General features: G+C 36.4%; 5 protein-coding genes across 5 annotated transcripts; 4 read left to right on the top strand and 1 right to left on the bottom strand.

The window, feature by feature from the left end:
• LOC18613681 (60S ribosomal protein L29-1) lies at positions 1,483–2,286 on the bottom strand. Its single transcript, XM_018115486.1, has 3 exons — positions 2,132–2,286; positions 1,872–1,991; positions 1,483–1,781 (listed from the first exon to the last, which is right to left on the bottom strand). The coding sequence occupies exons 2-3, from the start codon at positions 1,971–1,973 to the stop codon at positions 1,698–1,700; spliced, it is 186 nt and encodes a 61-aa protein (XP_017970975.1). The 5' UTR covers positions 1,974–1,991; positions 2,132–2,286; the 3' UTR covers positions 1,483–1,697.
• LOC18613680 (GTP-binding protein SAR1A) lies at positions 4,939–7,968 on the top strand. Its single transcript, XM_007051022.2, has 3 exons — positions 4,939–5,306; positions 5,626–5,757; positions 7,357–7,968. The coding sequence occupies exons 1-3, from the start codon at positions 5,178–5,180 to the stop codon at positions 7,675–7,677; spliced, it is 582 nt and encodes a 193-aa protein (XP_007051084.1). The 5' UTR covers positions 4,939–5,177; the 3' UTR covers positions 7,678–7,968.
• LOC18613679 lies at positions 9,693–10,711 on the top strand. The gene has a single exon (XM_018114049.1). It carries the CDS (start codon positions 9,927–9,929, stop codon positions 10,410–10,412), a length of 486 nt encoding a protein of 161 aa, XP_017969538.1. The 5' UTR covers positions 9,693–9,926; the 3' UTR covers positions 10,413–10,711.
• LOC18613678 lies at positions 12,341–13,450 on the top strand. The gene has a single exon (XM_007051019.2). The coding sequence runs from the start codon at positions 12,587–12,589 to the stop codon at positions 13,184–13,186; it is 600 nt and encodes a 199-aa protein (XP_007051081.2). The 5' UTR covers positions 12,341–12,586; the 3' UTR covers positions 13,187–13,450.
• On the top strand, positions 19,334–24,609 carry LOC18613677 (probable beta-D-xylosidase 2). The gene is made up of 6 exons (XM_007051018.2): positions 19,334–19,862; positions 21,102–21,380; positions 21,869–22,038; positions 22,157–22,254; positions 22,859–23,209; positions 23,302–24,609. Exons 1-6 carry the CDS (start codon positions 19,452–19,454, stop codon positions 24,315–24,317), a joined length of 2,325 nt encoding a protein of 774 aa, XP_007051080.2. The 5' UTR covers positions 19,334–19,451; the 3' UTR covers positions 24,318–24,609.

Genomic DNA, 25,147 nt, shown 5'->3' with positions numbered 1-25,147 from the left:
GTCTCCAATATGGTCACATATTAGCCAAAACTTCACCATTTCACTAATCCACCAAGGCTAAAAATTTGGAGGGTTTGGGTTCCTTGATACGGCCCATAGAAAGGACTCCAGCAACTCGGTTATGGGAAGTTTCCACGAGACGGACCTTTTAATGGCATTTTGCAGGTAAGCAATTTCCCGATTGCTCGAAATAAAACAAATGCAATAACTCACATCCAAAACTCCGTTGGCCCGCGACCTAAACTTATCACCTTAAGAATTGCGTGAACATAGTCAGGGTTAAAATAACCTTAGACTAACTTGATGGCAGTGACATAATTGAGTGGCACTTGATCAGATAAGAAATCAAACTAATCTACCATCGCTTTATATAACCATTAGATGCCACACCACTCAATCAATTGACATTAGCGGAAACTAAATTTATAAGATTTATGTATCCTTTATACATGCCACATGGTTTGAGTTACAGCAAGCAAAACACATCACTCAAAAGCTCTGAGGATTTGATGATGTGATAATGACTTCCAACTATCTGCTATACAAATCTTCCAGCACATAAAGTTGAATGAAAATGACAAATCCAAATCCCATTAAGTTGGTTCAGTGATGAATCATGAGAATAGATGACATGCAAACCTGGTTGGTACCACATCAGGTTCGTTGGCATGCACCGCTGCTTACATTTTGCCCATTCTCTAGATGGAGGAGAAGTGAAGAGAGAACAAGAAGATGGAATAAAAGTGCTCTTAAATTTACTAGTTCTTTACCCAACTTGAGTGGGCAGAAGGCCTATGAGTGTTGAATCAGGCTAAGAGTGTCACTGTTGTTTCTCTGCCAACAAGGGGAAAACACACGGACACTGAGCAACTGGCCCTAGCAACAACTCAAAAAATTCAGTAAGACTAGTTTTCTAATGCTAAAAGTTACAGGTTGGGCTCCTGCCTAGCAATAAAAAAGGAGAGCTTGGCTCCCGACCATTTTACAACTAAAAAAATCTCATATCAGCTTTACATGGAATACAGAAATACTTTTGCTTCTGCACTCAAGCTTATGCTGGTCATCCACTCATCAATTTACTATTGTATTATCGCATAATGTCGTTGATAATTCACTAACCTTATCAAATCCACCTCATGTGGAGTGAGCAACAACTTCCATAATAGTAGTCAAAAGTGCTCATTACTTAGTATCAATATAACAATCCTAAGAAACCAGTACCCTTCAAAAAGAAATCATTAAATCCGTAAAGAGAACAGTATTGCAATGGAATGACATTCCTCCAGCTTATAAGAATCTTCATTACCAAGAAAACTTACAACAATAATCAGACAATTTGTGTTTCTAAAATAAACTACTCAGAAAGATAGAAACTTCATACAGCAACTTCCCCTTAAGAATCCTACTGATATCAGATTTTTGGAGAACTATTGAGCATTGAAAAACACAGTATAATTTAACGAAAATAAAATGGGGCATCAATCAAGCAGTGGGCAAAAACCACAAAATTTTCGATCAAAGCTTCGGACAACGAATTCTTAATAATTGTGAGAAGAATCAAGACATCAGTTGTGAGAGATTTAGAATCATCACCTAATTGATAGATAAAGTCAGACTAGTTCCAAAACTGGCAATGTCTTACAACAGAAAAAGCGAAATCATATGCTTAAAAGAACCGCGAAAAGTCCTCAAAATGTCTACTCTTCCTCGGTAGCAGATCCGCCGTTCTTCTTATTATGCTTCCTGGCATACCTCTGGTTCCGGAGGAACTTAGGATCCATCTAAACAATCACAATAAAAGGAAATGTTAAAAGAAAAAACAAAAAATAAATTTGAAAACAGCAAAAAAGATTTCGGAAAAAAGAACGAACTCCTTTGGTGGATGTGTGCCTGAGCCTTTTGGGTTTCTTGATCCCATTCTTGTGGGCCTTGTAAGACTGGTTATGGGCTGTGTGATTCTTCGATTTCGCCATCTCTCAGCTACTCTAACACTGATCATTTAACCAGAGAAATCTTATTAGTAATACTACTATTTTTCTACTAAATCTGCAAATCATTTAAGCAAAGAGCAAAATGAGATAATGAAGATGGAAGGTATAAGGTAAGGTAGCTGAGCAAAGAAAGGCCGTACCTTACAGCGAGGGAGATTTCTCGGCGCTGTTACGGAGTTAGGGTTTCGTTGCGTAGAAAGCAATGGGAGCATATATGAGTATGAAGCTCGATGGAAAATTACGGCCGGGTGCCTCCATTTTATTTTAATTGCGTTGAGTACCCAAAAATTTAAAGTTTTTTCTCTTTTATCAATCAGGAGTTGAATTTAATTCTTCGAACAAGATGTTTTCTTATTTATAAGTAAATATGGTTCAAATTCCCCATTTTTTCAAAATAAAAAAAATATACTTAGGTCTCATCGATAATTTTAATTTTGTGAGTTATTGTGTTTGTATGTTTTATTTGTTTTCCATTTTTAAGGTTGTATTTCTTTCTAAACAAATACTGTGCTCATTTGTTTTAATTTCTTATAATGTTAGAAAACTATTGACAAAAATTAACATATTTGTTCATTATATTTTTAAATTGTCATACGAAGTATTTTTTATTATAAGTATTAATAAAATTTATTCAATTTGTAAAAATATAATTACATTGAACTATTCTTATTAAAAATGTTTTTCTAAATAGAATTGCAAAATTTCTAAACTATTATCATAAAATTTCAAGTTTATACTTTAAAACTATTTGTACTTATATATAATTATTATTTAAAAATAAATAAAAGTGGAAATATATATAAAAGTGCCAATGTTTTTAAAGCTTTTAATTTAAAGAAAATGGATATTTTTATTTATTATATTTCTAAATTTTTATTATAAATATTAATAAATTTACCCAAATTATAAGTGAGGTTTCTAATTCTATTGGAAAAGTTAATTTTAGATTGAATTGTTTTACTTTTAGAGTTTTGATTTTACATTAATTAATGTTAAAAGTAATTAACTTTATGTTAATTTAGTATATTTTGCACATGGGATAAACTTACATGTTAATGCAAATTTCGATTAATATGCACTTTATTAGTTTCAGTTGTTTGTATAATATACAATTTAATGATCTATATATAATTATTTTTAAAAATCAATAAAAAATTAACATATATAAAGTAAATCTATATCTAATATATAATTATTATTTAAAATTTGAAAAAAAAATAACATATAATGCACATGATATAAAAATGTTAGTCCAATACAGAATATTTGAATGCTTCTTTTCCAATCACTTGGTGTGCCTTTTCTTTTCGTGTGTGTAGTGGCTTATGTTGGTAAAGAGAGAAGATGTGTTACAACAAGTAAAATGGGATGAACTAACATGGTAAAAAAAAAGATTGGAGCAATCTTTGAAGCATAAGTGTAGAAGATGAAGAATAAGAAATCAATGAATAGGTGGAGAAGGCGATAGAGCTCGACCAATACAAAAGTTGAATGGTGAGAATATTTGAAAAAGCTTTGAAAAGGTGTTACGAGTAATTTCTAATGAATTTCTCCTATCTCCCAAAATGCTAAACTCTCATATTTATATTAAATATGAATGTTTTCTTATGAGAAGTTGGTAGAAAGAGCACTTTTAAGAGAACATATTCTGTATAGAAGAACATGCTCATTATGGGGAAAGCACATTCACTATAAAAAAGAATCGCTTATGAGAAAGGCACATTTATTATGAAAAAAAGGTTCATTGGACGTTTTGGGAAGAACATGTTGACTATGGAAAGAATAGTTATGAGAAAATCACATAATTAGATAGAATGTGTAAGTTTTTGGTAATAGAGTAGTGACATTTAACAATGTACTACGTGTACTCTTAAAGAATAAAGAAATGGTGAAGTACGTGTGTTTAAAAAAATGTTAAGAAGAAGTCATTTTAATTATCTTTATATTTGAATCATAAAGTCAAATTCTGTAAAACATCACAAGTGTGAGAATAACTGATAAACTCTATCACTCATTCTAAGTTACTTCCATATTCTTGTATAATTCCTACTTATTTTAATTACGTAAAACAACATTTCAAAAAATTAAAAATTAATCAAAATTAAACGTCTACAATGAGTTTGTTTTTTAAACACCTTTGTAATTTTACCTTGTGATACCTCCCTATTGATTGACAGATAAATGAGTGTACTTAAAAGATCAAACTGTTGTTAATATTTAATTAATAAAATTAACATAAGAATTTTAATAAATGCCATGTGTTGTATATAAGGAGATTGAGTTCAAAATTTAACGGCAAGTTTGACTATCTCCTCGACACAAGGTTAATTGGACTCCATAGATCATTTGATTTCAACATCAATATTAATTTTATCTATAATTCGGTTAAACAAAGTAAGCTTCAACATGAACACAAAACTTCGAATCAATTAAAAAGCCAGAGTTAAGCATGCTTTTTAGGTTAATCAGGCTAAACTCTAAAAATAAGTAGAAACTGGATATTTTATTTAAGCTTGGCTTGAGCATATCCATTGATGCGTCTATTCCACTGGTTGAGCACCTTATATTCTGAAAACTAAGATGTGACAAAAGACAGTATATGAGAGAGTACGTATAAGATTCTACATTATATATTTTGCTATTACTCAAACGTACAATTAAATTTTAGAATCATATAAATACTTTCATTTTATTAAATTTTATAAACGAATTATTTTTCACACAAAATAACACGTTACAAAAGAAAAAACAAATTTCCAAAAGAACAATATTGGGCCGACGAAGAAATAGAAAAAAGCCGTGTGTACGAGTTTGTAGTGGCATTAGAGTCCAGAATCTTAAGAATTTTTATGGATCAAACTGAGGGAAACGACGTCACCGCACACAACAAGCAGGGGAGCCCACAGACAAACCGAGATCTGGATTATGGAAATTTCAATTTTGCCCCATAATTGTGAAATCCATTGAGCCGCTGTTCGTCTTTTTAACCCAATATTTACCCCAGCGCTCTCCTCCCCTCTCGCTTTCTTCATTTTGGGGTCAAAGTTGATCCTTTCTTTCATGATATGAAGCGGAGGCCTTGATTACGACGATCTTACCCTCCTCCACTCCTCAGATCGTCACAATTTCCAGTTCGATCCGTTTTGATTTTCGGAATACCCGAAATATCAGCCGAAGGCTAAAACGATGTTTCTTCTCGATTGGTTCTACGGCGTTCTCGCCTCCCTCGGTCTCTGGCAGAAAGAGGCTAAGATCTTGTTTCTCGGCCTCGATAATGCCGGTAAAACCACCTTGCTTCACATGTTGAAAGACGAGGTTCGTTTTCCCTCCCTTTTTTTTCAGTTGTCCTGTATAATTATTTTGCCATTTCGCTCCAAATATTGAAATCTGTTTTTATCCGTTAAAAAACCCAAATTGAAGACATAATTTTGGATCTCTAAATAAACATCGATTGTTTTTTTTTTTGTCTATTTTTTTAGGTTTGTATGTTTGGTTAGCTACTTGAGAATTTTGGGTTTTTTTTTTTTTTTAAATGGAAGAGATTAAAGCCTTTTAATGAATTATTCTTTAATTTTTATTGGAAATTTTGAAAGAGAGGTAATTAGCGTTATTGATTATAGTGAATTGTTTCCAGAGATTGGTCCAACATCAGCCAACCCAATATCCTACTTCTGAAGAGCTTAGCATTGGGAAAATTAAGTTCAAAGCATTTGATTTGGGTGGTCATCAGATTGCTCGCAGAGTCTGGAAGGATTACTATGCTAAGGTAACGAAAAGCTGAAAGTGGTGCACTTTTTTGCACTACCAGTTCCTTGGTTTTGGTTTCCTATTTTTTTAATATTGTCTCGTTCATTACCTCTCTTGTCAAGCATATGTATGTATTGCTGGTATAGTTTGTCATTCCCGTCATGTTTGTTTATTGGTTTTAGTGATTCAGCATTCAATAAAATTTGCTTTGTTGTAATTTTTATTGCGTTGCCTTAAAATCTCAATTGGCTGGAGTTCTGCATTATGTTGTTTTTAAAGTTGATTGACTCTTCTTTTCCCTTTTCAATTCATTTTTTAATTGGTAGGTTTTGCTATATTTTGACAATGGATATGTGACTTAAAGAGTTTGTTCCTTGACATCAGATAAGCTGCAATGAATCATATATGGATTTTATTTTGGCAATCCGTCATTACTAGTATGCAATTTTCTTTCTGGTTTTATTATTATCATCTTGCTTTACGTCACCTAAACTCTTTCTGGTATGTTCTCAAGCCATAGGTCGACTCTTCTTTGGTTAATATTTTACTTTTGGGTTTTCATATGCATGTTTTGATGTCAGAAATTTCTGTGTGATTGTATGTGTCATTGATATTTTTGTGCTTCAAATTATTTCGTGGTCAAGAATTTTCAGTGGGTTGGTCATGATGGTTATCTTATGAAATGTTTAGTGGGTTGACAGTTTCATCTAGTTGCCTTGGTTGAAACATGGGTCTTATACGGTAAACAAAATCTTGAACTCTTGTTATCCTGTCTGCTGGTGAATAGTTGCTTTTTGTCTTTTGCTGAAGACTTCAATTCTTAATGTCGCATTTTGGGAAGATGGCCAAGAATTATCTGTTTTCATTTAGCAGTTATTTTAATTGTGCAGCTATAGATTTTCTGTGACCTTTTGGCTTGCTGTTGGTTGATTTTTATGAAGATTTTTCAAAAGCAAATAATGCAATAAACATTAAAAAATAGATCCCACGTGGGATATGATGTGGTTTTTCTTTCCCTTGCAATCTTTTATTTTTGCAATAAAACCAGCCTTACCTTGGGGTGCTGAACAAGGTGGTCGAGAATTGCCAGCTGGAATGTTAAGGTTGTATCAAGAAGTGTTTGTATATAGTTTGCCATCAGCACCGATCAATGCTTTCAAGCAATGCAGGGGATGCAATGATGTTGTCTTTCTTTTACATTGGATTGGTTTTCTGCTTTTCCATGTACTGTTAATTAGTCAACCAGTAAAATAGTTTAGTAAATTTTATCAGTTTGTGTGGCTGAGGTAGACGAGTATATCTGACAGACATGTGTATGGAAGTTCTACTCTCCAAATATATGGAAAAATTGAGTAATTTGAATGCAGTTGTGTTGGACACGTACTCATGTCCAACTCTCACCCCCAAGTCCGAGTAACGAAGGCTACAAGTCAATGCTCTTTTGGCCTCTTGTTGATGTGCTAAACAGCTGAAGTTGAATTTGCTATTTGCACTCAAAAAGAGAAAAGGAGAAGAAAGAAAAGAAGAGAGAAACTGTTTGTTCTTATTGTTACGTGTTATAAGTTATTGTTTCTTGGTCTTGAATAAATACTTTGAATGTGTATTTTCTGGGTTCCAGGTGGATGCTGTGGTTTACCTGGTGGATGCCTATGATAAAGAGAGGTTTGCAGAATCAAAGAAGGAACTGGATGCACTCCTTTCTGATGAGGCCCTTGCCAATGTCCCATTTCTTATTCTAGGGAACAAGATTGATATACCCTATGCTGCCTCAGAGGATGAGTTACGATACCACCTTGGGCTCACAAACTTTACAACTGGCAAGGGGAAGGTAAATCTAGCAGACTCAAATGTCCGTCCGCTAGAGGTATTTATGTGCAGCATTGTTCGCAAAATGGGGTATGGTGATGGCTTCAAGTGGATGTCTCAGTATATCAAGTAGGGTAATGGTCAGAATGATGATGCGTTAGGAAAATGTTAGAGACTCCCAAACCCCAATGCCATCTCATCATGCCCAACTTCAGGAAAAAAAAAATGGTATTCATCAAACTGTTTGAACTAGCCCCCGAGTGGGTTTAAAATTGGATGTATTTGGTTTTGGATCTGTGTGGAAGGAGGTACTAGCGTCTCTACCCTGTAAAATCTACTTGTGGCAGCAAGTCTCTGGTATTGTAGTTTTGTCAATTAACTGCTATATGATTTGGTTTTGTCGCAGAAAGTATTTTGCATATTATCCTCTCTCCCTCTCCGTGTATGTGATCATACAGATGGGCATAGGGGATAAAGACTCCCGGGTTGTTCCTTCGTTCGTATCGACGGTTGAAAACCTGAAAATGAAGAATCAATTAAAATTCTATATCTCTCGTGCCAGTTATACGAAACTTCAGAAAGGGTTTGATTTGGCCTAATGGTGAGATTGAAAATAGTGGTGGCATTACAGCAAGATTGAAAACAGTGATGATAGCAGTATGATGAAATTGGAATTGCGACGGTGAAAATGAAATCAATGATAAATTAGGTGTTCGGCAAAAAATCATGATGGCAGTGAGGTGAGAAGAAAAATTGATTTTCAAGACTTTAGATATAAATTAGTATGTTATGTAATTTTTTAAAAAATATTTCACATTCAGAAAGATAATAAAATTAGAGCAAATTAATAAGAAGTATTTTTATGTCAAATAATTATAATTATTACAGATTAGCGATCATATTTGTTTAATCAATTATTTATATTTTATATATTTATCTGTTTATTAATCAAATTGATTATATATTTCATGGTTATTTATTTAATTATAATTATGTATGCCTTTATAATTATATATTTATTAATTTACAATATTGTAGCTATTTATTATTTATATAATCAATTATATATTTATTTGTTCTATGAACGAAAAATAAAAAAAAAATTAATAAAATAAAGTAAGAAAAAATTATTATAAGAAAAGAAAAAAGAAAGAACATGGAAGGAAAGTTGAAAAACGCATTTTGAATAGCAGTTTGTAGCGTTGTGTCATAGCTGTCATGTAGGCATAGGGGTGAAGCCGGCATGAAGGTTTTACTCAGAATTCAATCAAGTTTTAATTTTCAACTACGAAATCCATCAAAACGGTAATTGAACTTGACCCAGTTAACCTTGATTATAAGACTACTTATGATAATAATTTGATTTTTATTATATTTTCATATAGTTAAAAATAAAATTAAAAAGGTAATAATCCTTGATTATATTTGTAAATCACCCCGAATTGAATATTAAAATATTTTAAGTCAACTCGATGTTGAGCTGAGTTTCAATATATTATCTAGTAAATTGCAAGTAAAATGGGTTTCGTTACATGCTTGTTCTTATTGCCAAACATAATCTTTGAACCCGGTTTGCTAAGTGGAAAAAAAAAAACAGAAGGAAAAAATATGTTTTCCAACTTGCTGTGGTTACTACGTTGTTTCGTGTCCGACGGCAGAACCACATGCTTTGCATATATATGCTAACATATGCAACCTTCAAGTTGGTCGGTATCTGTTTATGTGATGCACATGCACTATTTTAATGTAAAGCTTTCTAACGTTTTTTTTTTCTTAAACAAGGGAGGGCGACCAGAAAATGATGAAATTTTGCTGTAAAGTTAGCTCATTCAAACACTGTGGGATGCCAAGTCAGACTTCAATTACCTTAAACACCAAAAGTCCAGTGGCCACTAGCCTGGACCACCTGAGCCCACCTTCCAATACCAAAGAACAAACGTACTTTCAAAGCAAAAGACCCCACCTAAACTCCCATAGCACTAGCACAGGCACAGGCACAGGCACAGTAAACCCAGCGTCTGAGGGACTAATATCCGCGTTTCCCCCACTTAACGCCTAACTTCTAACACACGCCCATCACTGGTCCATTCTGTGATTCTGTCAACTCTCTCTCTCTGCCTTTGGTCTTCCCTTTTTACGTGTCTTTTTTTTCCCTAATTTTACCTTTGATTCTTGGACTCTTGATCCATTCCCCTCTATATAACCCCGCAGCCTCCACTTCCCACTTTCAAGCCCTAACATCCAGAGCAATTACTTCTCTTTTTGAAGAGATCCAGAGCAATTACTAGCAAATATCTTCTTTACACACAGTGCTTTCTTCACAGTTTGCCGCTTGAACTCAAGTATTAAAGCGAACTAAGAACTTCCTACTTCAACTTCCACATGGGAAACTGCACCTCTGGCTGCTTCATTCAGGATTCAGGCCATAAGAAAATGGCAAAGGTAATTGATTCTCAAGGGAACTTGAGGAAAGTCAAGCTCCCAGCAAAGGCAGCGGAGCTCATGCTTGAGGAACCTGGTCACATCATCTCTCCCGTGGAAGAGCTCAAACAAACTCGCCGTGTGGCTGCTATGCGAGCCGACGATGAACTTCTGGCTGGTAAATTTTACGTTTTGGTTCCTATAGGGAGAGTTCATTGCAAAGTTACGGATGCGGATATGGCAATTATAGAAGCGGTTTGTAATGGAAAGAGAAGGAGAAAAAGTGGTGCTAAGGTTTCGCCAACTGTGACGGAGGGGTTGAGAGAGGAGGACGAGAGTGAAGTTAAGGTTTTGGGAGCGAAGTGTATGAAGGGGATTCCCGGCTACCGATTGGGGAATCACAGGCCGTGGACTCCTGTATTGGAACCAATTTCTGAAGTGCTCTGAGGAGAAGTCTTTCTCTTTCTTTTTCTTGGGATTGGCTTCCATCAGGGTGGAGATTTCCCAAATTCACATTGGGAGATCTACAACTAGAAGTAGGAAGGCTAGTACACTTGAACATATGATCTGTGGTAAAAAAAAACTAGAAATGTAACATCAATTCTTTCATTTTTTCATAAAATTAGAGATCAATTAGTGTATTTTTCCTTGTTATAAACATGAGAAGCGACCTCAAATTAGAGTAACGACCGCTCAAACAGTTTCCCCCAGTAAAGTGAATCTAGAAGACTAGAACCGTTGTTCAATTCTTTGCTTTCTTTCTTGCTCCGAACTGATCCTCCGAAGGAGGCAGCCACCATGCTATTAAATATTTTACTCTCGTTTTGATTTTGGTTCAGATAATCAAAGTAATGTTAGTATTAAATACGTAGAAAGAATGGACCGGCGTCAGAATACATGCATACATAAATATTTAAGAGATATCACCGAAGATGCAAGAAATCCTAGTGGCGAATTCAATTTCGATAAACAATTTGCGCCTGGTTTACTTACCTTAACATGTGCCTAAGTTACTTTGCTGATATCGTTTCATCAATGCCCTGCAAGCAGCAGTCAAAGCTCCAGAGATCGGAGGAAGCTCTGGCATCCGCTTCAACTTCGCCTTCACCGAGTTCATCTTCTGTTGCAATGACGAGCCCATCCGGCCATCCCTAAAGCCTCACAATTGATTAGATTTAGGCCCGGATGTTCAAAGTCCATCCAGGCCCACAATTAGTATTTCTATCCTATCTTGACTCCACCTGATCCGGACAGTGTTCATCGACGAACGGCTCATCCGGATTTAGCGTAAGTACCTAACTCAAATTTGTTGCCTTCCAAGTTCCAATAGTTAAAGAACGCATACAAAACTCATAGGTAATGAATTATTTATTCAAAACTACCACCAGTGCAGAACACATTCTTATGATGGAGTTAATTTTTATTGGGAGATAGAGGAAGCGAAGGCGACAGGACCAATGAAATTCTAAAAATGCTCGGTATCGAGTTCCACAGTGCTTCCATGTCAATGGAATAAGTCTCTGTTTACTTCCTGCTTTGCCCGCGATGAACTCATTCGAAAGAGATGTTTGGAGAATACGTCATGGACTAACAGAGATCTAGTAAAACAATACGTAAAAAGACTATGCCCCAACACAAAGTCACATAATTTCTTAGCTTTTAATCTTCGGTCGTATAACATTTTTCTATCGCAATTTGGTACATGCCATAACGTTTACGAAGTTAAGCTGTTGCTTTCCCTCCCGCATACCTTATTGCGATTGACATCTTTGTATTTGCACTAAGAAATCATCATCCACTATTTGGTTATCCGACAAAGGAATCAAGAGACCAAACCCAATTGTCAACCTCACGTTAAGCCCCCTCAATATTAATTTAAACAAATAAATCATTGCCTACATAATTAAGATTTAAGACACAGGCACTATGATTTCCCCATCATTTTTTTCCTTGCAAATCCGGGTACAGCGACATGAATTATACTGACAAAAGAGTAGTCTCCATGCACCCGTGCCTGCCACGATTTGTCACTTTCCAAAACCGAAGACAAAAAGGAAATACAAAGTGAAGATAGTGATACCCGTGAGAATTAAAATCCAAGGGTTAACCCACGGGAAAAAGTGTTAAGAGTTGGACAGACGGTCGGTCCAGGTCTAAGTTTAACTCCTCCCGTCACTTAACGCATAATTTAAAGCATTAAATTAGTTAATGTAGTTACGGTTGAACCATTCTTTGACTTTCGATTCACGCCAGGTACAGTAGACCTACGCCAGGAACGGACCCCATATGTCCAGGGCATTCATCACCGTTGGATTAATCTTGTATATATACAAGGGAAAGAAGCAGGGCCAAGCCCTCCTAAAAACCAACGACCCCAATTTTTTTTGATATTACCAAGTCCACCATAAAATCCTTCACAAGATGGAGCGGTTTAACAAACACCTCCTACAGCTAGAAAGCCTAGACATTTTTGCATAAAATGCTTTCTTAACCGAATTCACATGAATCAGAAATCGATACCCTTCCTTGAGTTTTAATTAACTTTCCTTTCTGTTATCTCTATACATTTATCTTTTATACAGTGAAAATCGCGTTTCTTCTATTTTTTTTTGGGTCATTTCATGGGTAACTACATTAGTACTGTCACGTGCCGCCCGACGTCTGATACCGCCGGGAAAGTCATTCTCTGGGACGGCTCCGTGCAGCAGTTTAACTGGCCCTTGACAGCGGCAGAGCTGATGCTCGAGCATCCGCAACAGGTTGTTGTGGAGTTCCACGCGGCAGTTAACGAGAAGAGGCCGATTCCATTGCCAGCTGATTCGAAACTTGACATGAACAAGGTTTACGTAATGCTACCCGTGAAGCGAGGGAAGCCAACCACCTTGTCATCCGAGGAAGCTCGTCGAGTACTTTTGAGTGCGAATTCCGTGTTGAGATCGAAATCGATTTTATCATCCTCGAAGTTTCTTCCTTTGTTTGCCAAAATTTGCCCTGCAAATATTGGAGAGATAGTAGGACAAAGGTTCCCGTTGCAGAAGAGGGAAAACGTCTGCGAGAAACCTGAGGAGGTTAGATGCTTAACGGAGTTTGATTTACTGGAAAGTTTGGAAGGTAGGCCGGAGTATTTGAACAGGCAATACTCAGGCAAGGGATGGAAACCAAGCTTGGATACCATAAAGGAGAAGAAGGTTGAGAGAAAGGTACCACATTGGTTGTTTTAAAGCTTGAACATAGGTTCTCTAATTGTCAAGGTTATGGTTTTTCCTTTTCCTAGTGCTGCCATGTATAACTGCAAATGGTAATTCTCTGAAGAGCTGAATGTTAACTAGTTAGGGTATTCCTCTTCATTATGCAACTATGTTTATTATTACAGCGAGATAGAAAAACCTTTGTGTAATCGGCTAGTTTTGAGGCTTCCCCCTCCCTTCCCACAGTCAAGACAAATTTCTGAATTGGTACGTAGGTTTCGATTGGCCAATATTCAACGAAGGGAACAAGTCCGACTGCATTTAAATAATATTTTGGCAGACTTTAGTTTTATTACACATTTTCTATAGAGTTCCTATAAAACCAGCTTCCGATGGTTAATAAGAGGTTTTCTATATTATTTATACCATGAAAATTGACTAGAGTCGCAGAAACTGTAAAACTTCCGCAAGCAAATTGACTTGGTTCATCCATTGCTTCCCCTTTTTAATGCCATTGAAAAGGCCTTAGCTAAGATTGGGATGTCAACTTTGCAGCAACCATGACATAGCAAAAGTTTATTACGCTATCGAGCCTGGACTTTTGGCCCCTATTGTTTTGCTTTTTGGATTGTCTATTTAATGCTAGTACCAGATAGTAAAATGGGGTGTTTTCCATTAAAATATGCAGTTTATAGTACTACAGTGTTAAACCAGTTTTAAATCGTAATGAACGCTCTGACATCTTTAATTACTCCCTGACCTGACGCTGTATTTATTCGTTATGAAAATTATACTCGTAATATTCCCTTCCAAATCCCAGAAGTGTATTTGAAGTGATACAAGATAAGAATTCCAAAACCAAACTTGAAAATAGATAATGCAGTCATCAGTATCTATTTTCCATTCTTAAATTGAATTTTCAGTGTGATTTTGTTAGGGAAGATTTGGAAATGTTTTAAATAGAGAGAGGTTTGAATCTACCTAATCGAACCCAACAATAAATAATAATTTTTTTATACCATAAATAAACGAGTTCCAAACAGGTATGCACGACATATAAGATATATTATTACCCAAATTCTATTCAAATATAAAACATTTGTTAATTTTAAGGGTAAAACTTAATTAGATGAAGTTATTCAGATAATATTCATTAAATTTCTAACTGAAAATTGTTATAATACAAATTAAAACCAGTAGAATATTAATCAACGTAGTTTATTCATTAATAATTTAATATTAATGATAAACTGAAATTTTCATGTACACAAGCTTCACGACTATATTGTAAATAAAATATTGAAAATTTGGTACCAACAATCGCTCTGCTAATTTACTAGTACTTTCAATTTTTAAATTTTAATTTTGATTTAATCATTTTTTAGTTTAAAACTAAACAACTTTAATCCAGGTAAGTCAAAATAAGATTTGAAAGTTCAATTATATCTAAAACACCACTAGATAACACCTATGTTTCAAAAACAAAAAGAAAGATAATTCCTAAACCGATGTAAAAGGAAATTAAAACTCTGGGTCAAATCTTTTGGTTCTGAAACTGGAAGAAACACTGAACCCACTATCAGTTCATTCTATTTAAATTCCTAATAGATATAAGAACGAGATTACTATTTAAGAATTCAAACTTAGTGCTGAGATTACCACTATCGGTCTATCAAATTTTTTTTAAAAAAAACGATATTCATGGTAAGAATCTCAACTCCTCTTAAATTTCAAGGAAGGCCATTGGCCCATTAGAAATACAATCTCTAAAGGCCGAAAGGTCAAAGGCAGCCCAATTACATTAAGTCCATGTTGTTATTTGGGCCTTTTTCGGGGATCAATGTAAAAGAAATAAGGATTCGAATGATCCAATATATATCAAAGAAGAAAGGGAGGAAGAACATTAATATTGGTATAAATATTGATCATATTAATTTGTACTGGCATAATAATAATTGTGGAATCTAAAAACTTGAAAAATGATCTATAAAAAAATAATATTGTACGTAAAAATTATAAATTTAATATTATATTACAAAAAGCATTTCATTGGTTATATTTCTCTTAACTATTATTGGTAGTGAGATCCCGACCCTTTACTATTATACAAAGGATCGGGCACGTACAAAAGCTACATCCGTGCTTCGTTTCTATTTTCTTTTATGGTCTTTAGTAAACTTGTGCCACATGGATATTGTTGCAAGTTTGATACTTGAAAAAATGTCATTTGTCTATGAATCTTTTCAGTATGACTTTAGGGATATTCGTGCATTTTATAATCCTAGATGCAAAATGATTTTAGGATGATTTTCCACGATCAAATTAAAAGGGTTAATTTGGGGGACTTGCCCAACAACTTAACTGTGGAGTTCACACCGCCATACTGCCTAGGAAAAGCAAAAAAATCATCAGAAGAAGGAACAGAGAAAAAATCATATCGTGAATTGAAAGAGACTAGTTTGTTATGCAGTGAAGTACAGAGAAATGATTCACTCTTCCACAGGATATCCAAAAAAAAAAATGCATGTTATATTGTTAAGATATCAGCATCCACTAATCTAAAACTCAAAGTCATTACAGGAGTTCTGAATCTAAAAGAGAACCCTTTTGGGCTCATTTCGATGGCACATATGGGGAGCATTACAACTTGCAACAACTTATCCACACATGGAGAAGCATGTGTGTAACTATTTCATTCAATACGTTTTGTCTCATAGGGGACTAGAGCCACTGAGCAGGGATGGTAATTGATTCATTTTTTTGCTAGCTCTCACTCTCTCTTTCAAAGCCTGCATAGATATGCATTGGCCTGATGTGGACCTCTGGTATCTTCTAAATGGATAAGAATTCCCAAAAGGGTAGGGCACCTCCAAAAGTAGAACCTAATGTCTTCTGTCATATCCTTATCTATCCCCCGCCTTGCTGTAACCCTTATGCCGTTTTAAACAATCATGCCCTAAAGTTTTTTTTAGCTTGTTAAATGGGTCCACGCTTTCTGTGATTCAATTTTAGGTGCAATTTTTTTGGTACAGCTTTGCACTCATTATTATTATTGCCCCCCCTTAATTACCATTATCGTCTGTACCACCACCCCCTTTGGCTCTCTCTCTCTCTCTCTCTCTCTCTCTCTCTCTCTCTGTGTTTCTCCTTGCTTTCTGACTCTCTAGGATCACATTGAGCTAAATTTGACGTTATTGCCTTATTGGTAAGGGATTCCTTCTTTCTTAATATCAGACGTTGAGATTTCATCAACCAACCCCCTCCCTCCTCCCCCACAATCATAGACAAAGGAGAAAAAATAAAAACTAAGTTACTAACACTATCTGGTTTCTGTTTAGAAAATTATGATACACATAATTACTTAGTTTCGTTGTTGTGTCGTTCAACCAGTAGATGAAAACAGAATCAAGCCAATTAGCAAAGTTGGCAAATATCTTGGCTTAAGGGGTTTGTTTAATCTGTTGTTTTCATGTTGTACACAAACATGACAGATTACGTTTAGGAACAAATGCAAGCAAGGTTTTGCATAGAGGTTGGAAAACGAGGTCGGTCGTTAAGGGCAAGTTGTCAAAGTTAGTTTGCTAAAGAGTGTTGTTATACTGGTGTTTGCAACGGTTGTTACAAGACGATGATGCAAGATCACATTTTGGACAAAACTGTCTCCAGAAAAGATCTACCTACTGCTCTGCTTTATGGCTGGGATCTTCACGGGACAAAGAGCATTACCTTTGCACGCAAAGATAATTGAATTCCTTATTTCATACTAATGAGGATTTACTGATTTGAAATCTCATTAAACGTAGGCCGTCTGCCTAGTTAAATAACCAGTGCTGACATCACCTGTAATTACCCTGTCCAAAATGACTTGGACTGGATAGTAATATTCATTAACATTGCTTCAAAATTGATTCTCATTGGATCAAATAGTATTTATTTTAGGTTGCCTTCATAAATTTCAAAGTAGTTGTATAACGAACGTCATGTTCATTTATGTGTGCTAAACGGTTTTAATAAGTTGCAGCAGATCAGCATTCAATGATCATAACAGATTGCCTAGCAAACCTCGTGTTGGATTAGTATATGAGTAGTACTGCCGCAGAGTTGAAGATCAAGCAAACCCTCTTGCAAGTTGACTTCCCATGCCAGCTCTCTTTTGATTGATGTCAGTGGCGGACAACCCACTGCTCACGTCTAAACCTATGTTTCTGTCCTGTTCTTTTAAGATTCTATTTGAATTCCTATATCTTTAGGAATTTTAATTTTACTTGTATTCACACGTTTTTCATTTCCCAATTATGGCTTTTTCCTTATAATAAATGATGAAACAGTATAACTAATTAATGTCAACAGATGCATAATCAACTTACTCAACCACAATAAGATTGCAATTCTCTGCTCAACATATTGCACTCGAATGAGTTATATTTAAACATTTTTAACTGAAGTTTCAATAACTCTACTTTAATTTTAAGTAATACAGTTACAAGTAATTATTACAGGTAGTTTAAATGTACCGATGATATAGACATTAGAATAAATTGTCTTAAATTCAATTTCTTTGAAAAGGGCAAAGCCAGAAAAGTGCTAATTAACAAAATGATGAGACCGATTACCTAAGGTGGAAGGTCTGTCAAACTGTTAAACCTAAGATAAAAAAAAAAAACTAAAAATTATTCGGCAAGATATTTTACTGCTATTTTACGTGCGAACACACAAATTCTTGTGTTTATTAAGGGGACCTTTCCAAGTAAACCTAACCAAGCATTTTGGTAAACAAAATAACAGACAGACAACAAACAAGTGGACTGGTTTGCTTTCCCATTTTTTCCTTTTTTTTTTTTTTTCCAGTAGCCAACCATTAATATAATAAATTTTTCTACTTTTTCAATCGGAGGAGATCCCTAGCCGCCCAATTGAACCTATAGGTTTTTTTTTTCCGTAGGAAACATGGCAATATGGGGTCTAGTAATAATATAAGCGGCGGACTAAATATTTTGTTTTGCTTTGAAGCATGAGTTTTAGGATTTAGTGCTTAAATCTAACTATATTGGTAGTTCCCTGGTTGTCAAATTACTTGGAAAAAGGGATTTTTATTTGTTCACACCCCCAAAATTTGTTGGTAGTTCCGTAGTTAGTTTTTTGGTGAATTTTTGAAAAGTGAAGTTCTTTATGCCTTGGGTAAGCAATCATGCACCGTTTCACCGTCCATTGCGGGTTGAAATGTGGCACTGAGCCTGACCTCTCTTCAAAGCCAAGCTATTCACCACTGATCAAATCTAATTCTGTAAAATAAAAAAATTGGATAATAAATAGTAATATTTTTTTTAAAAAAAATTCTGATTATCAATTAAGACCGTTTTGGCCTAAATACTTTGATTCATCATGATTGATGACGAACAGCAGTCCAACAATTCTCTCTTCTTACTCTAGCCTAGATTGAGTTAAGCAATGAAGGATGATGTTTAATGTTGGTTTTTCGTAGACGTTTTTAGTTTTCTTTGATACAAAAAATTTGCTAGCTAGGTTCTGTAATTAATTTCTTCTTTATTTTAAAGATCAATCAATCTATAAGTAGAATTAATGAAAAAAAAAGAGGTAATTAATAATATTCTTATTTATTGTAGCCATAGTTTCAGTTAATGAATAAACAAAAGATAAGTAATTAACCACAAGCCCTTGTGGGAACCATACATCAACACTCACTGAATAGTTAATACACCGTTTGGTTATTCATATGCTTTGCCTGAAACAAGGGAAGAGAGTTTTAGATAAGCAAACCCAGAAGTCTTCTACTAGTATTTCTAGCGTATAAGTCAATCAGATGATCTAACCCACCTGACTACACTAATAATAACCTGATATGGGACCTAATTCGTTGGAAAGCCGGGGCCACCAGTGGCCATCCGCCACCTGTCAGATCCCACAAACCCCCCTGGCCATTACTGATTACACACTTTCAAAGACTCCATACTCTCGCCCTCAAAAGAGAAAAATAATAAAAATAAAATGCTGCTATTGCAGCTAAATTAACTCACGATATATTCTAAGCATAACCATCTTAATCTCCTACCACCCAAAATATCATATCTAAATAGAAAAATATTTCATCCCATTTAATAAAAAAAATGCTTAACTTTAAGCAGTTAACGAACAATGTGGGCATGTAATGCTCAAAGTAGTTCCGTTGCATCACCATTTCCATTCTTTGCACAAACTTCACCTATATATATACCACCACATTCTCCTTCCGTGGCTTGTACCATCAGAAATCCAGCTTCATTCTTTCCAAAAAGGAAAAATGGCTATGGCTAGCACCACCTTATCCTCACCACCCTTAACCATTATTCTCTTCCTTCTCCTCTTGGGTGTTTTTGCTGAAGCTCGTGATCCGTTTGCTTGCGATCCAAAAGATGCAACGACTCCAAACTTGCCGTTTTGCAAGGTTTCGATGCCGATATCGGTTAGAGTGAAAGACCTTCTAGGAAGGTTGACATTGCAGGAAAAGGTTAGGCTGCTGGTAAACAATGCTGCAGCTGTTCCACGGCTCGGGATCAAAGGGTACGAATGGTGGTCCGAGGCTCTTCATGGCGTCTCCAATGTGGGCCCGGGAACCAAGTTCGGTAGGGCCTTCCCTGCGGCCACTAGCTTCCCTCAAGTAATCACAACCGCTGCTTCTTTCAATGCCACATTATGGGAAGCCATCGGACGGGTAAGACTTTTTTCCCAAGAAAGCCTAAAAGTTAAAACTAAAGTATATAATAATATGCTTATATTCATTAAGGAAAGTAATATACAAAGAATTTGGTATACTATTAAGAACTGCAGCTTTCCTATATATTTTCCTTTTGTTGTCTCACGTAAAGATGAACCTTTTATATTTGTTTCTGCCAAATGTGAAGTGGATGGAATAATTTTATGATCCACTCAGAGAGGCTTAACTTTCTAGGACATAACCATACCAGCTCTCCACTATTTGCCTGCAAGATGTCAGGTTTGAATTGCCAATGGCAATTTACGATTCGGTTGGTCGGTCTTCAAACGATCAAGGGACGAATCTTGCTCAATCCAATTTATTGTATTACTGTACAACTTGTATCTGTAGGCCAAAATCTCCATGCGTGATTTTTTCCACAAAACAATGCTTATTTATACTATTAGAGTAGTGCTATTTATTTGTTTGCTTTTTCGTTTAATTTGAGACTAAAATATACTTTTCCATTTCGGCTTATCACCTGTCCCGAGGGCCTACTAATCCTTTTTTATGGTACCTTAACTTTTACATAATTTTTTGTGCACATTAGAGAAAAAAGTTAAGTTAAAATGTGCTGCTCATAAAAAATATTATTATAATAAAGATGCACAATGCTTTTTAATAAAATAAAAAAATCATAAAAAATAAATTTGAAATATAAAAAATAGTAAAATTAGATGTCTTAAAAAATACAGTCATCAAAAGAATGGATAAAGAATCAGACGAAAAAATATTTATATATTTATATTATATTTATTTATGAGTCATTAAATTGATCAAATTAAAATAACATTATCCAAAATTTTATAGTCATTATAAAAAGAATTCTTTTTCGGATTTAGAATATATCAAGATCTTGAGTATCATATCTAGCGAAAAAGAACAACATGATAAGAATCATAATCACAACAGATTGATTAATTATTTATAAAGTATCATTTCTTTTTTGTATTAGTCGTCCTAAGCATAATTTATAAGGTGAAGATTAAAAAGTGTAGAAGTACATTCCCGCTTTATGCTTTTCTTTACATCCAAGCCGTCTTCAATAGAGAGCTATGATTGGTTGAGAAACATCAACTTGCTAGTAGAATCATCTCGTTGCCCTGCAAGTGGACAGTGTCCAGGCAACTTGCAGCGCATTTTAGCAGGTAAATATGTAGAATGTCTAAAGTGAACTATGGGTAACTGATGGCGCAGGTTGTGTCGGACGAGGCAAGAGCGATGTACAACGGAGGCATGGCTGGGCTCACATACTGGAGCCCGAATGTCAACATTTTCAGAGACCCACGGTGGGGCCGTGGACAGGAGACTCCAGGTGAAGATCCAGTGTTGGCCGGTACGTATGCGGCCAGCTACGTGAAGGGCTTACAGGGAAATAACGGTGACCGGTTAAAGGTGGCGGCTTGCTGCAAGCACTTCACTGCCTACGACCTCGATAACTGGAATGGAGTTGATAGGTTCCACTTTAATGCCAAGGTCCGTTAATTGTTTTAGGAGGCGCAATACTTTCTGGTGGGTGGTTGCTGTGCGATAGTAAGACTTTTGGCATGAATATATGATAAATTGTGAGCTGATCTTTTGACATATAAATTCTCACTTTTCCTGCATGATAAAATCATCTTCGAAAATGTAGCAGCAGTTTTGGATAGGTAGGTGAGTGGCTTGGTGATCCAACTTGGAATTTTATAGCAGCAGAGCTGGAATGATCAGTTTTTCCTCTTTTAACTTTCTCCAGCCACCCTCATTTGCAGTTTCGTTTCATTGTCCAAATAATTTGTGAACATATTAAAATTTATAAGTATGGGCAGCAAGGCTGCAGAATCTGGCCTTGATAATTGTTTTTATCCAAAATTCTTTTCTTTCTCTGATTGTGCCTTTTTTAACATAATCCACAATCCAAACAATGAAAGAAAGAAACGAGATAACTTTTTCCGTTCTAACGTGGGTTTCGCACATTTGAGCAGGTAAGCAAGCAGGACATTGAGGATACATTCGACGTACCGTTCAAAATGTGTGTAAAGGACGGCAATGTGGCCAGTGTTATGTGCTCTTACAATCAGGTGAATGGTGTCCCCACCTGCGCCGACCCTAATCTCCTAAAGAAGACCGTACGGGGTCAATGGAAACTCAACGGGTAAGATCTAATTTAAGATATTCATCCGTTCCCTCTCATCAGCTGATCATCAGATAGATAACCCTGACTTCCTCGTGATCAATTATTTATGGTTTCTTTGGATGTTGGTGGCCCGCAGGTACATTGTTTCAGATTGTGATTCAGTTGGGGTCTTCTATAATACCCAACATTACACATCAACACCTGAACAAGCAGCTGCAGATGCCATCAAAGCAGGCTAGTAACGTTGTCATGTAATCATAAGTTGTGACTTTTTTGGTACTCAATAATTGCTTCATTAGTCAACTTAAGGCATAATGGCTTCCTATTGAACACTAGATTCGTCCTCCAAAACCAACGGCATCCAAAAAAAGAAACATAAAAAGTAATGACAGATTCATTAGTCTCCATTTTCAACTGGCTGGCTGAAATGATGGCAAAAGTGACTATTATCCAGCAATATAATAGTCATGATTTTAGGGTGAAGCACTTATAATTTAACATGCAATAAGATTCAGTAAGCTTTATCTATCGCATTTATATTTTAAAACATAAATATAGTTATAATTAAGTACTTGTATAAGAAATTTATTATTTTTGAGATTTTGAAAATCAAAGATTAAAGGTGGAGATTAAAGGCGCGTTTGGTATGATGAGGTGGGAGGTGGGAGGGGGCTCCCACTGCACTGAACTCCCGAATTCTGAGGTCTGGACCTCCCAGTGGCATTTGGGAAAATTCTGAGGGTCCTGTATGGCGGGAGCCGTGGTGCCATATGACACCTAATACCAACTTGAAAGGTAAAGAAGCATTACCCTAAAAGTTACGTTTTGGTAATTGCAGGTTTGGACTTGGACTGTGGACCATTCTTGGCGCAACACAGTGAAGATGCAGTAAAAAGAGGCTTGTTGAATGAGGCTGACGTTAATACAGCCCTGTCAAATACGCTTGCAGTCCAGATGAGACTTGGCATGTTTGACGGTGAGCCATCTGCACAAGCATTTGGGAACTTAGGGCCAAAAGATGTGTGCACCCCAGCTCACCAAGAGCTCGCCCTTGAAGCTGCAAGACAAGGCATTGTTCTGCTTAAAAATCACGGCCCTTCATTGCCTTTATCCCATCTCCGTCATCGCACCGTCGCTGTCATTGGGCCTAACTCCAATGCCACTGTTACCATGATTGGGAACTATGCTGGTAGAAAGTTGTTTTTTTTTTTGGTTGGTGAATGTATGTTAATCATAAAAAGCATAGCCTTCTAAACTTTTTTCTTCTTGTTGGACCGTTAGGCGTTGCATGTAGATACACATCTCCTTTGCAAGGAATAGGAAATTACGCGAAGACAATCCACCAACTCGGATGTGCAGACGTAGCTTGCGCAGATGACAAGTTATTTAGTGGGGCAATTGATGCTGCCCGTAAAGCAGATGCAACGGTTCTCGTAATGGGGCTTGACCAATCAATTGAAGCAGAATCCAGAGACAGGACAGGGTTGCTTTTGCCCGGGCGCCAACAGGATCTTGTTTCCAAAGTAGCCATGGCTTCTAGGGGTTCAACCATACTAGTTTTGATGTCCGGTGGGCCAATCGACGTGTCTTTCGCTAAGAATGACCCACGAATTGGTGCAATTTTGTGGGCCGGCTACCCGGGCCAAGCCGGAGGAGCCGCCATAGCTGATGTATTATACGGAACAACCAATCCAGAGGGCAAGCTGCCAATGACATGGTACCCACAAGAATATGTCTCGAATTTGCCAATGACAGACATGGCCATGCGTTCAAGGCCGATTAAAAATTACCCTGGAAGAACTTACAGGTTCTACAAAGGTCCATTAGTGTACCCATTCGGCCATGGACTGAGTTACACCAACTTTGTTCATACGATAGCTAGTGCACCCAAAGTTGTCACGGTCCCTCTAGATGGCCGCCATCATTCAGGAAACACAACCGTTTCAGGCAAGGCAATTAAAGTCAATCATGCAAAATGCAACAAGCTCACCATAGGTCTTCAAGTAGACGTAAAAAATACGGGGTCCAAGGACGGGACTCACACAATGCTCGTATTTTCGACGACACCTGCAGGGCATTGGGCTCCGCAGAAGCAGCTGGTGGCCTTTGCGAAAGTGCGTGTTCCAGCTGGGGCTCAACAACGAATTGGAATCAACATCCATGTGTGCAAGTTTTTAAGTGTTGTGGACGGGTCCGGGGTTCGAAGAATTCCGATTGGTGTACACAATCTCCACATTGGTAACGTTAAGCATTCCGTATCCCTTCAGGCTGCAACTTTAGGGGTGATCAAATCCTAGGTTTTTCCAGGAGAAAGGGGAATGCCAGTCTGCCATTTCTAAACAATGGCAAATTCAATCCTTTGTTAATTTGCAAGTGTTAAAATTTCTTCCATTATAGTTGAATGATAATGTCAGTCCACAGCAAAGAAAAGAAAGGTGAAAAAAAAAATTCCTAAAGCATTAGGATTATTTCATAGAAAAGAAGAAGCTTACCTAATTTTGTGAAGGGAGAACTTGTCTCAATTTAGTTGTAAAAGGAAGAAGCACACACCCAATCTGGGTTATTCATTGTTTGTACTATTAAATTTCATTTGAATAAAATTGCACAATTAGTTGGTAATCCTCTTAGTCCTTTATCAGACTTATTATTGTAAAATTGGTTGCTGGAATGAATACGTCTCCCTTTCTTCTCTCTTGCTCCCTGTCTATTTCCCTGTTCACATGATATATAGGCATGCTTATGCTTAAAGCAACAGAAAGTGCTCTGATTTAGTTCAGCCAGAAGGAAGAAACAGAACTTCGTGAGTCGATGCCAAAACCTTTATCGGTTTAATGGCCCAAAGAAATTATCCCGGCCTCCAATGAAGAAAGCAAGCCCATGAAGTCAGTAAACAGCCCAATTCTGTACTACTAGTTTTTATATCGGGTATACATTGCAGCTAGGTAGGCTAGTTGGTGGGCTTTTTAAGGCCGAAAAAGGCTCAAGTTGGTCTTCTTTGTGTTGACTATTGAGTCCCTGAGGGCCCAACGATGCACAGACCCTCTAACCTCTAGGCGAGATTCACCGATGCTGCCCGGGACCAAAAGATTTTTCTCAGGATAATTGTGTACCAGAGAATGCTCGAGGC

The sequence above is a fragment of the Theobroma cacao genome, chromosome 1 (assembly GCF_000208745.1).
Source record: "Theobroma cacao cultivar B97-61/B2 chromosome 1, Criollo_cocoa_genome_V2, whole genome shotgun sequence".
NCBI lineage: Eukaryota > Viridiplantae > Streptophyta > Magnoliopsida > Malvales > Malvaceae > Theobroma > Theobroma cacao.
Note: the sequence above shows the minus strand (reverse complement) of the source record. Positions and strands in the feature narration are given on the sequence as shown.